Source organism: Eutrema salsugineum, unplaced genomic scaffold, assembly GCF_000478725.1.
Source record: "Eutrema salsugineum unplaced genomic scaffold, Eutsalg1_0 scaffold_14, whole genome shotgun sequence".
NCBI lineage: Eukaryota > Viridiplantae > Streptophyta > Magnoliopsida > Brassicales > Brassicaceae > Eutrema > Eutrema salsugineum.
In genome coordinates, this window is record NW_006256877.1 from 1,134,539 (window position 1) to 1,150,209 (window position 15,671).

Here is a 15,671-nt window from a genome sequence, read left to right on the forward strand (position 1 = left end):
GAGAGAGTGGAGAGAGCGCGAGCCATTTTTGCCAGGGTGTCTGTTAGATCTTCGTCTTCGAATTCTTCAGGGGATACAAGAGAAAAGATGGTGATCATTACACTTAGAGACAGGAAGAGGCATGAAGCCGAAGAGGCTGCCAAACAAGCCACTGAGGCGGCTCAAGCGGGGACCGAGGCTGTTACTCGAGACGATCTGTCGAGCCGTGAAGAGGAAGACACGACCCGAGCCGCGGAAGCAAGTTTCAACGAGGCAATTGAGAAAGAGGCAGCGCCCGAGGTGGAACCGGGTGAGATCATCCCCGAGGCGCCTAAAGAGGACTCCGCAGCTTGGAGCAAGAAGTCGTCCAACTCGGATATTTTGGCCCTTCCCAAGTCGTCAAGGCCCCCGGCTTTGAATCTACTAAAGCATGAAGCTGGTAGAAAACGATCAGCTACCGAGAAAGGTAAAGGGGTGGTCGTTCAGAAAGACGAGCCGCACAAGAAGAAACGCAATCCAGCATCCAGTGAGCCTACGTCGCGCAAGCTGGTCGTCGACGACCCGGATGCCTCCGCCGTGATGTTTTGGCGTGTTAACAATGCCAACACGCGTCTCCCTTCTCCTGAGCAGTTGAGGAGACCGAGATCTTATGGCGCGATGACACAGCACGGCACTAAGGTTTCTTATGTTTGTTACTCCTTTCTCTTTCTGCATCAAATTTTGGCTAAGTGTTTAACACATATTTTCCTTTACAGTTTGTAGCGGCTATCAACGAGCTAATGGCTGAGTACGAGTCAGATTTGGCCAATGTCGAACGTCGTATGGAGGAGGCTCGGAGTGAGGCTGCGATGGCGAAGGGAAAGCTGGACGAGGCGATGGTCAGGGTCAAGAGACTAGAGGAAGAGAAGATAGCCCTTCGTGCTGACGTCAACAAGGTGTCGTCCACAGTCACTCGCCTCGAGGAGGCCAAGAGAGCCAAGAGTGCCAAGGTGGCACTGCTAAAGAGGCGTATCGAGGCCAAGGACGCCTTGTTTGATGCCAAGGTCAAGCGTGCAAAGAAGGAGGCGAGGCATGAATTGACAGCAAAATTCCAGGAGCACCTTGCCAAGGTGGAGGAAGGTCTCGCCAAGCTTGAGAAGGCCAAGAGTGACGAAAACGAGCTAGGGCAGATCAAGAGCAACCTTGCTATGATCGACGATCTACGGAAGCCGGACGGCTCAACTTTAGATGCCAAAGAGGCAAAGTTAAAGAGTTGGGAGAGCGAATACGTCGATGATGAGGCATATGAGCGCATCGCATCCGAGATCCGAGCTGAATTGGTTTTTTTGCCCGTGTCACCAGATTCCGTGGACACCTGCTTGGGCAACAAGCCGATCGAGGAAACAGCGGTGATGGGCTTGCGGGCCTAAGGTTGTTTTTTAACAAGCCCGTTGGTCCTCCAAAAGTTTTAAATTTATAAAATCCTAGTGTCTGCAAGTGCACATATATACGTTGTAGGACTTAGGGTGTCGATCCACAGGGAGGATTTCTAATCTGCAAGAAACAACAAACTGGGAAGTAAGCAAACTCATAAACCAATAAAAGATTTGGGGGTTTTGGTTAAGATCCTAAACTAAACCTAATCTAGTATTCACAAGAGATGCAATGCATGATGAATTGTTAAAAGAACATCTAAAGCATATCGACTAAAACTAAAGACTCTTACACTCATAAGTGGCGATTTAGACTTCTCTGGTTTACTCTAATCGATGTATGGTGGCATTTCTAATTAGCTTCCGGGCGGTTTATCTTCATCTGTTTCTGGGAATCTGCATTGAACTAGAATAGACACATGTATGATTAACCAACTGTCGTCACCTTAATCAACTAATCTCTAACATCTAGCAATTAACTCTCGCTCTCATGCTAAAATTAAGATCATGCATTGGACATTGAATTCGTCTGCTCACATCTTCTCTATAGGTAGCTTTCGACTCCTATAGCGACTATGTTCTTTTGAAGCTAGGTATGGATGATCTGATACAGCACTCTCGTGGCTCTGATTGATCCTAGGCTCAGAGAATAGGTCATGAATCTACTCTCATGCTTTAAGAATAACTTAGAAGATATGAGATCCAGAATATGGCTAAGAACAATAGAAATCCTAATCGATATATATGCTTGTCGATATCTTCAAACAACTTGACTTTCTGGGACTAATCTACATGATGCAATGAATGATAAAAGACATAGAAGAATGCAAAAGAATGAAACAGAAAAGTTAATAAGATAAAAAGGAGAAAGAACAATGGATATGGGGAAGAATCCCCATGTTTGGTGGCTCAAAATCTCATTACAAGAGCACACACCCGTTTAGGGCTTTTAAACAAAATATTTATAGGTCCTAAGGTCTTCCAGGTCTCATTTAGGGCTTCTCTGAAGAGAAATGGCGAAGTGGGTTTAGATGTTGGGTCTTGTGGCTTGTCATAAGGTCCACCGGGGTTGAGTCTTCTAGGGCAGGTAAAACATGTGTTTCCCGCGGGTAAGAGTCTTCCGGGACTGGTGAACTGGGTCAACTTGTTCTCCATGTATCTTTTGATTGCACCATTGGATCTTTGTGATGTAAAGTGCTATGGAAAGCTGGTTGTTGCTTCTTGATTGCCTCCAAATTTGAGCTGGATCGGACGGTGAGAAAGTCTTTATTTGAGGCTGAACTTCTAACGGTCTGACTTTGAGCTAAAAATGTGGATTTCTTCCATTTTGCCATCATATTCCCTAAGTTTCCTGAAAATAGCCTTGAAACTACAAATACAGGGAGATCATAATAAAAGTTCTTAAAAAAAATTAAAACCTTTGAAAAAGCATTGAAATCAATGGTGAAAAATAGTCAAAATCAGGTGTTATCAAGCAGCTAATCTGGGTGTCGGGATCCGACCGGATCGAACGCGGGTACGCCGGCTCTTTTGAACCTCCTTGCCAAGCGAGAGACGCAATCTGCAGCTTGACTCTTCCCATCTTTCCTTTGTCTTTTAAATTCTTCTTCTTATACTAAATGCCTGGATGGCTTTATCCACCTTTCGTACTCGTATATTTTTTGTGATTGATGCCTGGATGGCTTTATCCACTCGACTATTGATCTTAATGGTGGATTGATTTGGTAGCAATTTTCTCTATCTCTTTTTCGAAACGTTGGTTTTGCCTTAGCCGTTTTATAGGAATTATTCGCTCTAAACTTTTCGAGGAAAACTCTTGTTGGACCGAGCTGTTCCTAAGTGGTTTGTCGAGCCGAGCCAAGAGTGCTTTTGTTTTCTTTTCTGGCCGAGCTGTTAGGAAAAGTTGATAGGACATCGGAATAAAAGAGAGGCTATTTTGAATTTCTGGGTATCGAATTGATTCTGTTTAAGTTAAAAGATCCCGAGCTGGGAGATATGTCCTTGTTCAGACAATTTTTGCAAAGGGAAATAACGTTCTTTTATGGCTTTGACTGTTAGTGCCGAGGTGTTGGGTTAGAAGGGAGAAAGTGTATAACTAGGTATTTTAACTCAGATTTAGTTTTGGCCTTCTGAGGCGCTAAGTTTGAATTTCTCGTTGCCGAGGTTCATGTCTAAGTATACGGTATCAGAGTTTGATTATAGACTGGCGTTCCCGAGAGGGTGAATGCGTTTGCCGGGTTTTAAGAGTTCGTTTCGGTTTTAGAGAAAGCGATGTAGTCTCGACTTATAATCTCGTGTGTGATGGCGAACCGTGGCGACTGATACGTTTTTGGTCTGAAATTTGTATAGCGTGCTTGATTTTAATCCATAGAGGATGTAACTTGCACCCTTGTCCTAGGAAAGGTGGTAAAAAGTCCATTTAGAGAAATTTGTGATTATTGTCTCATTGTGGCCAGCAACGAGGCAAGGTGTTTGGAAATATAGATCAGAAAGTTTTGTCGAAGCGAATGCAAGGACAAGTAAAAGTCTAGGCGAAGTGAAAACAAGTAAATTAGTGAATGAAAACAAGTTTCTCAAAAATTGCCGAAGTGAAAGTAAGTGCATGAAAAGTTAGCCGAAGTAAAATGAATGAAAAACTAGCCGAAGGGAGAATGATCTTAGAGACGGTAGACTCGACGAGAAAAAAAATATTTAAAAATGATGTAGGTATAAGTGTATACGTACCCACCCCCCCCCCCCCCCCCCTTTTTTAGGAGGGGAGACAGCTGAACCCGTCCGAGGACGGGCTGCCTACGTACCCTTTGTAGGGATCAAGTCGTCCCATAGTTCATGTCTGTCGTGTTGTATCCTTAGTGATAATACTTCTTCAAGTGCATTGCGTTCCATGACCTCGGAATTACTTCGTCAGCCATCATCGCGAGTTCGTAGACTCATGGGATCCGTTGTCGGTGACTATCTCGTAGGGAACCCCATGTCGGCAGATGATATTTTTCCAGACGAAGTGTTCGACCTGAGCGTCCTTTATGCTTGCGTAGGAGTCGACCTCGACCTATTTGGAAAAATAATCTGTAAGGACGACCAGAAAACGCTTCTGCTTTGATCGATGTAAAGGCCCGACTATATCCATCGACCATCTCATGAAAGGATAAGGTGACGAGATCGACGACAGCAGCTCGGTAGGTTGATGGATTGTAGGTGTGTGCCGTTGATATTTCTCGCACTTCGCCGTGAACTTCTCACAGTCCTTGACCATCGTAGGCCAGAAGTACCCGTGCCATTTTATCTTGATCACTAGTGATCTTCCGCTAGAGTGATTACCACACGCTTCTGGTCCTTCAACACACGTCATTAGTGGTCCCGAAAATCTCCATTTGAATATTTCGCCGTTGACGAGGATGTATCGTGCGGCTTGAACCCTTAACTTACGAGCCTCCCACTTGTTGGGTGGCACTTCTCCATCGGCGATGTAGACTCGAATGGCTCCGAGCCATTACTTGTCGCAGCCGTACTCCAGCTTAGCTGACGAGGCGTCTTCTTCCATTGTGATTGCTTTGTCGTCCTCTGGTTCTTCCTCGAGAGGATTGATTAGCCAAACTCCTTCCACCTCCTCTATGCTGGGACATTCGATGAATTCGACCGGAATTGTTCGTGATAGATCCGGGTCTGAGGTCTAGGCGAGTGCCGCTAAGGCATCCGCCGAGGTGTTTTCGCCTCGGGGTATTCGTGTGAGCTCGAACTCGTCAAACTTTTGTACCAAGTCTTGGACAGCTCTGAGGTAAGCTCCCATTCTTCCATCCTTCGCGCCTCGTACTTTCTGTTAAATTGATTTTCTATGAGCTGTGAGTCGCAAAAGGCTTTTATTTTCTGAACTATTATTCCGTGCGCTAGTTGTAGGCCGGCGATCAGTGCTTCGTACTCTGCTTCGCTGTTTGAGGCATGGAAATTCAGGCGGAAGGATTGCTTCAAGATCTCTCCGGTGGGCGAGGTGAGGCGAATTCCTATTCCCGAGCCGTGTTTAGATGACGAACCGTCAACGTGCAGCGTCCAAACTTTGTCTTGAGTTGGCTCGGCTGTCGCCTCGGTTGGAAGTTCGACGAGGAAATCTGCAAGCACCTGTGATTTTGCAGATGACCTATTCTGATACTCGATATCATACTCGCTCAACTCTATGGTCCATTTTGCGAGCCGCCCAGATTGGCTCGGGCTGTCCAGGATCTAGCGCAGCGAAAGAGTCGCGAGCACAATAATCAAATGCGATTGGAAGAACCGACACTACGATGGCTAGGGCGACCTTCTCAATTTAAGGATAACGAGTCTCGGCATCAGTCAATGTCTCACTGATGTAAAAGATGGGTTTTTGTTCAGATCGCTCCTCTCTAATCAATACTCCGCTTACAGTCGTAGTGGATACAGGGATGTAAAGGAAGAGGGGTTCTCCTTCTACTGGTTTCGTCAAGACCGGCAGGCTTGCTAGATAGTTCTTTAACTCCTGGAAAACTGCTTCGCATCGCTCGTCCCACTCGAACTTCTTATTTCCTCGAAGGATATCATAGAAAGGTAGACACTTGTCGGTGGATTGCGAGATGAATTGGTTCAGTGCCGCGACTCTTCCTGTGAGCCTTTGGACTTCTCGCTTTGTTCTTGGAGAGGGCATCTCGATTAATGCCTTGATCTACTTGGGGTTTGCTTCAATGCCTCGGTGCGTCACCAAATAGTCGAGGAACCCTCCCGAGGTGACCACGAATCTACATTTTGCCGGGTTCAGTTTCATGTTGTGCTTATTCAATTGCTCCAACATTCTCATAGGTGCATGATATGGTCTAATTCTTCGATCTATTTGACCAGCATATCGTCGATGTACACCTCCATGGTTTTTCCGAGCTGATCTGTGAACATCTTATTGACGAGCCGGTTGTATGTTGCCAATAATTGAAATACAATATACTATTATAAAATTTATTAGTTTTTAAAATAATTATTTAGTATTTATTTATAATTTTTATTAATTATTTTGAGATAATGATTTTGATATTTATCATAATAATATAGTTTTTTGTTTTCTTATAATTATATATGATGTTTATTTTGGTAATTTTATGTTTAACCGCTAAAACAACCGCTGGTTTGTCAGTCAAAAATGTCCCGCAAACAGACCCGCTTTAAAAAGTTTAACCAGTCGTACAAACCGCTGAATAACTGATATATTCATAAATTGCATCATTTAATGTACATATTCTAGTCCAAATCATGTCTCATTTGCATGCATTTTAGGTCTTTAGGCATTGTTTTAGAACTTAGGAGATTGCATTAGGTCCAAGAGAGTTTTGCATGTTTTGGAGTGTTAAACAGGTGCTTTTGGAGTTTATTTGGAGTGGAGGATGTGATTCATGAAGAAATGGAGTTGAACTTATCAAAAATGGTGAAAAGGAGCAATTTTTGGTTTCTCGGTAAAATGATGTACTGATGGCCGAAGATTCTCGGCCAAAATCCTTCCTGCGGGTAGCTTTCTCGGCCAAAAACACGTACCGCGGTCAAGTCTGTCGGCCAAAAATCCCTGGTGCAGATACATTTCCGAAATCGCGTCACCGGAAGCTCTTGCCGGCCGATTCAGCTTACAGGGTCTTCAGCAAAGTTGGAAATAGTTGAGTCAAGAACCCAACACAGATTGAATCAGGGCATTTGGAGCACTGAGCTGAAAGATACGGTCACCGGAAGACAAACCTCTCTCGCATCCATTCCGGAGCAATCCGATACTCCTGAATGATCGCCTGTCCGGGGAACCTTCCAGAACGATTCAGTTGTCGGGAGATTCATCAAAGTTGGAGAATATTCGATCATGGTTCCATAGCAAGTGGAATCATAGGATTCGGAGGCGTGAGTAGAAAGTTAAGCTCGTCGGAAGAATGCGAAGGACGGTGCACTTCCAGACCGATTCAGTTTACAGGACCTTCATCAGAATCCGAGATAATGGAGTCCTCTTTCCAGAACGTCCGAGATCATTCAATTCGGAGCTATGAGCGAGAAGATAACGTCTCCGGAATGGACACATGTCTACACGCCCTTCTCTGATCGTGTAAATGCACTGCGAAGATGAGCCCTCCAGGAAACCTTCCACTTCCCAAGCACCAAAGCTTCCTTCATTAAAGTTGAAGATATATGAGTCCTCTATCCTCTGAAACCGGAAGCACACAATTCGGACAAATATCTTAGAAGTTACGGTTCCCTGAACGCGAAGTGGTCCGAGGAGCCCTGAACGATGCGAGCTAAGTGAAAGATGCCACGATGGAATGCCATGGTCCACACCTGACCGTGGCACTTAAATGCAGTCCTTCGGCGTTTGACACGATCTTCATGCCACAGTCTACACTTGACCGTGGCAAAGTAACATTTGGCCGGGAAGGATTTTACAAACATTCGGCACTTGACACGGTTTCCATGCCACGGCCTAGGACTTGGCCGTGGCAACTTTGTACACTTCTTCGGCGTTTGACACGACCACTTGCCACGGCTTGACCAAGAGCTACTAGACCGTGGCAATCCAAGAAGTTCATCACCCAAACCCAGAAAAAAAGAGACACGGCCACTAGACATGGTGTAAATCAAGCCATGGCAACCTTGATCATGAAGAATCTGTACAAGAACTTTGACACTATCAAGTTGCCACGGTCTGGCCAGGCATCATCTGACCGTGGCAAACCACACCACTATCCATCAAGGCCGAGTCAGGATCCAGTTTGTCTTGGGCTGATCCGGTCCATTAGCACTTAGTATATATAGCTTTTTGGAGAAAACCCTAATATCTTATCTTCTATCTTAGTTTCTCTCTAATTTTCTTTTCCCTTTTGTAAAAAAATGAGTTTGTTAAGATATATCTGAAAGATTTAATCAATTTAAGTCTGTTTCTTATCATCTCATCATCTCATTTCTGCTTCTAATCATGATTAACATCATCTCATGCAAGAGATTAGATGTGTTCTTCATGATTAGTGAGTAGTCATCTTTTAAGCTTCTAGGTGTCTAGATTAGGGTGCTTAGATGTTTGATTTGTGATGTTTAGGGTCTAGATTCTCATTTCATTTCCTTAGTTAGCTGCTCTTAATGCTAGATCTCTCATTATAAGCTTGATCTAGAACTTAGGCATTTCTCCACCCACAAGGTGTTTGATGAAATGCCTGAATGAGCTAACTTAAGGGTTTATGCATTTTTCATCATGGGAATGATTTGTTAAATGCATGAATGACATATTAGAACTGTTCCTTAATGCTCATTGATTCATATTTCACAAATGATGATTTGGTTTGAAAGTGGATTAGTGTAGAGATTAATGCCTTCATGAGAGGATTAGTCTAGATTAGAGTTCTAAGTTGAAATGTTTTGAGATCATGTGATTGCTTGCTATGTCTTTCTGTGTAAGATTCAGTCTTCTTGGTTGAGAGATTGTTTGGTCACTTATTAGGCTTGATGCATTATGCTTGTTGATTGCTTGATTATTACTAATGGTTGTTAGACTTGATTAAGTGATTAGCAAAGGGATTATTGTCATGGGAATGAATTAATCTGCTTTTGAAGTCTAGACTAAAGAGTAACTTGCATTGCATTATTGTTCTTAGCATCATGAATTGATATCTACAGCACCCTAATCAATGATCACATCTAGAGGTTTAGCTTTTATCATTTGCTTAATCACCACATTCTTGTTGAGCTTGCTTGCTTTGTTTAGTTCATTAATCATTGCTTGTTTGTTCCTTGTTTATGCTTTCTTGTTACTTTGTTCACACCAAAACTCATCTTTGATCACTTGACTTAAGAGCTTATCACATAAACTAGTGCCTAACTACCACACATATGGATTGACACCCTTTCTACTACAAGTGACATAAGGGATTGATAACCCTTATTAAGGCCCTAAAAACCTTAGTTATCAATAACGCTCAAAACCGCAATCGTCCGCTTCCGCAAACTCCCGCACTCGCAACCGCAACCGTTGCGGTTAAACCAGTCAAGCCCTAAGTGTCGAAATTGGGTTTCGACAGACCCAATTCTACGATTTATTGGAAGAAGAATCGAACCAGAACGCAACCGACCCAATAAAACCGAGCCAAACCAGACATCGTCTCGGACCAAGCTGAACCAAGCATCACCCCGAACCGAACCAAATGTCATCTTGAGCCGAGCTAAATTGAGGTAAATCTCGGCTTTACCGAGCTAAAACACATGAAGAACCAGGAAATCAAGCTGAACCATTCCGGTTCGAGAGAATCCCTGCGTACCCGAGCCAAAGAGTAATCCCGTAAACGAAAGTGTATTGGGCTGAAGGAAGAGACTGGGCCGAGCCGGAAGGCCGAAAGTATCGATGGGCCGATATGGATAATCGTAAAGGCCCGATGGACGAGTCCAAGATATTTACCCTAAGAGAGATTGAAGTCTTCAGCCGCACAAAAGAAAAGGAAAATTTCCGAGAATCTCAGGAGAGAATCTCGGCTAGGTGGTTTGTATACTTAGTATAAATAGTCGATGTAATTCTCTCATTATAGAACTTTTTACGCAATCGCAAAAACCCTAAGCAATAAAACTACTTTTTGATCTTTGTTCTTGAGATTTTCACTTAGAAGCTTTAGATCCCTCTTTTTCTTTGACAAATCTTGAATGTGCGAGTTTCGACTCACACACCCGACCTTTTTCTTCTTTTTCTGGGTTTTACTTGTATTCTTCTTCTTTATCCCATTTCAATGCATTTTTCTTCTTTCTCTTCAAATTTTCTTCTATCAATGCTTTTCAATCGACTGTTTTAGGATAAATTTAATTCAAAAACTAAATTCTTAAAGCAACAGAGTTCTACGACACAAGAATTACTTGTTACACATCAAAACATATGCGAAGTGCAACGTGTAAGTATGTGCATTCTTCAATTCACAAGAATTTCAGTATCGGTACTCCGATGAAGGCTGAAACTAAAAATATAGTTCAAACAATATGAAACAAATTAAAAAGATGATGAAAATTATGACCCGAATATGTCTCTAGCAAACATTCTTCTTTCTCTGTATTGATGACTCTCCTTCCTTCTGCTGGTTTTATCTCTCATCAGAGGTAAAAATAAATCGATGAGTTCATTAACAAACTAAGAAGTGGTTCAAGGATTAAGCATAATATAATTCAACACCAATTGGATGGTTCCATTTGCAATTGGTTTGCCCTCTGTACTGAATAGGATTGTTGTATATCAACACAAGAACTTGACATGCATGCGTAAAGATTCTAGTCACACCGAATCTAGTCTCGTTGTCACCTGCTTTTCTTTTGTTATTTGAAGTTATGAGACATCACATTCATGTGCATCAACTTACCAACAAAGATATTGCTTTAATGCCTGACAAGTTTAGTCTTGAGAATAATTTAATGTTTTCTGATAAAATAATGTGTTGGGTAAAAAACAAAACTATAAAATTATTTTTTCAGAAACAACATAATTGCCTTTGGGCAGAAAATAATAAGAAAATTGTAAAACAATAGACCTTGTTTTGTTCATGTTACATATCTTTAGTAAACTATGGAACCAAAACTAATCCGAACTGTTACTTTTTTTTTTATTATTTTTTGCTTAAAAATCCATGTCCACACAAGCTACCACTAAAATAAACCATAAAATTATATTTAGAAATAAAAATAAACATAAAAAACAATATAAAAATATATATAGTAGAACCTAAAGAGAAATAAACAACAATCAAACAATAAATAATATTCATTCACAAATATGTTGCCAGAACAAATTAATACAAACCTAAACTAAAATATGAATTATACAGACAAAAAAAAAACCATTTCTATGGTTTTGATCCGTCTAAAAATATCAAAATAATAAATTGGAGAGTTTATGAATATCAATTAAGAAAATTAGAAGTTCAAATGATTTGTTAACCAATAAAAAAAGTACTAATGATTTATTTGCAATTACCTGTTAGATCCATTTGAAGATATGATTGCAAAGATTGGAACCAATCACCTATAGTTTGCGGGATGAACTCTAGGTTCAAGGAAAACAATAAAGAAGCTCAGGTCAATCTATATTTACAAACAATAACTCAAATATATCAATAGGAAAAACTTAATAAAAAAGGAACACGAATATCTAATACGGAGCAACGAATTTTATATATAGAATTACAAAGCAAAACAAAAAACACAAATATGATATCTCGATGACTAATCTCATAGGGAGTAAACACAGGAGTTAAAAAATAAGATAGCTATGATGCATCATAATATAGAACACGATACAGAAAAAACATAGATATTTGACCGATTAAAATATTAGCATGGAAGAACAATCAACAAATGATATAATTTAAACCAGATCGGAATATACAAAAGATGTATTCGTGAAAAAGAGGTGGACGAGTTTTGTAAAAGTTGCTAGATTTTAGAAGACGGTTGTTGTATATAAAAAAAATATGTAGGCGATCCGGTATATAGTAGGATATATGCTTTAGGGTTTCGACGTCGGTGCCTCATTACCAAAATCGATGGCTATGACCGAGAACAAAATTGCTGGCCATGAATAAACTCGCTGGCCCATTATCGAAAAACAATCTCTGTCACGGATTTGTACACGTAGGATTAATGATTAAACTTATCAAAACAAACTAAAATAACATATACAATATTTTTTTTTACTGTCAGGCAAGACAATCGCTGTAATGACACAGATATTTTTTCAAATAATAGCATAGATATTTTTTTTTGTCGTCCGTCTCTAGTTTTCTATATTTAAAGAGTGTGTTACCATTAGGTGTATTTTTAAGTTTCTAATGTACAAAACAGGTACTTTTAAGTTTTAATTACCAAACGACATACTTTTCTTCTGTTCGGTTGAGACAAATGACTGTTTTAACTATTTTGCCTCTTTTCCTCTTTTCCTCACACATCCCTTATAATGTTTGTTGTTATTTATATATTATTTAGAAAATAATCGAATAATTATTTTGACACTAAATATTATATAATTTTGTTTTTAATACTTTGATACCCATTTTTTATTTTTTAACTTAAATTATTTTATTGTTTAGTGATAAACACATATGTATCTATATAGTAGCGTCCACGTCGACACAAATATATGAATATCTATGCAATTATATAGATATATATATATATATGTATACATACGTATCTATATAGTATTCTACACGTGAACACAAATATATGGAAATCTATGCAATTATGTAGATATATATGTATATCTACGTACATAGAGTATAGATAGATGTAACTGTATAGATACATTTGTATATTTATATTTGTATTTATATAATTACATATATATAGACATAATTATATAAATATATATGTATATCTATGTGTACATTATAGATGGATGTAATAATATAAATATAAAGTAAAAAAATGGAAAATAAAAAAGAAAAAAAGAAAAAAATAAAAAAATGGAAAACAAAATAAGATAAGTTCATTATTTTTTTTTGACGATTATACTTTCAAAAAGTATGGTAACATTCTCATATTTAAATCAAAAGTTTCATTGATCTGTGGAAGCCCCTTAGCCTACTGGTTAATGGGTTCATTAATGCTTCTACACCAAGAGTTCTGAGTTTTGAGTCCCAGATTAATGGAACAAGCTTACAGGAGGTTTTCAACATGGTGCATGGAGATCCGTTTGGCGTGTTTGCAGGCGAGAAACTTGTGTAATAGTTCTCATAATTTGTAATATAATAATAATAGATCAGTGTAAAAAAAAAAAAGGTGTTTCATTGATCCCTCAGGATTTTTACTTTTTTCTTTTGCGCTTCGAAATTGAGGGATAGGGTTTCTAATTTCCACAAAGAGCGAAGATGATCGAGGTTGTACTCAACGATCGTCTGGGGAAGAAAGTAAGGGTTAAGTGCAACGAAGATGACACAATTGGTGATCTGAAGAAGCTTGTCGCGGCCCAAACTGGTACGCGAGCCGAGAAAATTTGAATTCAGAAGTGGTACAACATCTATAAGGATCATATCACTCTCAAGGACTATGAGATTCACGATGGGATGGGTCTCGAGCTTTACTATAATTAGGTTTCGCTATTTTCCTCTCTTTCGGTCTTTTCCTCTTTGGTTTTGCTTATCCACATTCGATTGCTTTTGATTACAGAATTCGTTCTTCTCTGTTTGATGTTGCCTAATTATCGAGAATTGACTTATGCTTTGGCTTAACAAATGTGGTAGCCTATTACGGGAGATAGGGTCATATATGCAAATAGTTGTTTACTTATGTATATTTGGTAATTTACATAAGTCTCGGCGAAGCAGTCCATGGATGTGTGGCATAAGCGCTTAGGTCATCCATCCTCGTCGGCGATGGAGATGTTGAAGTTTTCTGATTTTAGTTGTGATGTTGGTGTTGATTTTAAGACTTGCGATGTTTGTATTCGTGCTAAGCAGACGCGCGATCCTTTTCCTTTGAGTAGTAATAAAACTTCATCTGTTTTTGAACTAGTTCATTGCGACTTATGGGGTCCCTATCGGACAACATCTTTATGTGGATCACGCTATTTCCTCACCATCGTGGATGACTACTCCCGGGCACTTTGGATTTATTTGTTGTCCATAAAACTGAAACTGCCACTACACTTCGCAACTTTATCTCTCTTGTTGAACGACAATTCGAACGACAAGTAAAAACGATACGTAGTGATAATGGCTCTGAGTTTTTGAGTTTATCTGCGCATTTTCGAGACAAGGGCATTATCCATGAGACGTCTTGTGTTGGGACACCGCAACAGAACGGGAGAGTAGAACGTAAGCATCGTCACATACTTAACGTTGCTCGTGCTCTTCGGTTTCAGGCTAAGCTTCCAGTTGATTTTTGGAGCTTCTGTATCCTCACCGCAGGTTACTTAATTAATCGCACACCGTCGGCGGTTCTTAAAGGCAAGTCGCCTTTTGAAATCCTTTATGATTGCTTGCCCCCATTCAACCATTTGAGAGTATTTGGTTGCCTTTGTTATGTCCATAACCAACGTCATGGTGGCGATAAATTCGCGACAAGGGGAAATCGATCAGTTTTTCTTGGATATCCTTTTGGGAAGAAAGGGTGGAAAGTCTATGATTTAGAGAGTGGCATCATATCTACGTCCCGTGATGTTATCTTTGTCGAGACTGAATTTCCCTTCTCCAACCCCGAGTCTCTTGAGGTTCTTCCTCCAGCAATGAGTTCTGGGTCATGGTTTTGTGATGATGATGACGTGTTTACTTTACCTTCTTCGTTATCTTCTCCTTCGCCGATTGTTGTGGAACAGGACACTGTTATTGTGTCCCCTCCACCTGCTTTGGAATTAGCTGATATGTCTGCAGTGGTTCCATCTATACCTGCACCGGAAGCTTCATCGTCGTCGTCCCCTGGTTCTGATTTGTCGTTGATCACTGAACCTGACAATGATGATGATCATGGTGACCCAACTCCGGTGGTCGAACCTATGGGTCGAGGGTGTCGTACTAAGATTCCTTCGACGCGACTTCAGGGTTTTGTGGCCAATACGATTCATCTCGGGTCTGATAGTGATTTCGTCGATGATTCTTGGTATCCACTTGCTGACTATGTGGATTGTGCTCGGTTTTCAGATCATCATCGTGCATTTTTAGCTGCTATATCTGCAGGTGAGATACCTCAGACCTGGCAACAGGCGTCGAAGATGAACGGTGGCGTGGTGCAGCTCGCACTGAGATTGATGCTCTTGAGGAAAGTGGGACTTGGACTGTTGAGTCATTACCGCCTGGTAAGAAGGCTTTAGGATGCAAATGGGTCTTTACTATTAAATACCGGGCTGATGGAACAATTGAGAGGTATAAAGCGCGGCTTGTTGTACTTGGCAATAATCAGACCGAAGGCGTTGACTACGAGGAAACGTTTGCTCCGGTTTGTAAGATGACCATGGTTCGTTCATTTTTGGAGGTTTCTGTTTCACGTGATTGGGAAGTCCATCAGATGGACGTTCACAACGCATTTTTACATGGTGATTTGGACGAGGAGGTGTTTATTCGGTTTCCTCCGGGTTTTCGTACTAATGACAGCACTCAAGTTTGTCGACTTCATAAATCGTTGTACGGTCTCAAACAGGCACCACGGTGTTGGTTTGCTAAACTCTCATCAGCACTTAAAGAGTATGGGTTTGTTCAAGACCTTAAAGACTATTCTCTGTTTACGTTTGAGACTGCTGATTTTCGGATACATGTTCTTGTTTATGTCGACGACCTTATTGTCTCGGGAAGTACACCAGCAGTGATT

At 40.6% G+C, this 15,671-nt stretch overlaps 1 protein-coding gene across 1 annotated transcript; it reads left to right on the forward strand.

Annotated features, from left to right (window-relative positions):
* The first annotated feature begins 13,240 nt into the window (after positions 1-13,240).
* On the forward strand, positions 13,241-13,462 carry LOC112088535 (ubiquitin-like protein 5). Its single transcript, XM_024158917.1, is given in 1 exon segment — positions 13,241-13,462. A coding segment is annotated over 1 exon segment (222 nt).
* Positions 13,463-15,671: the final 2,209 nt, after the last annotated feature.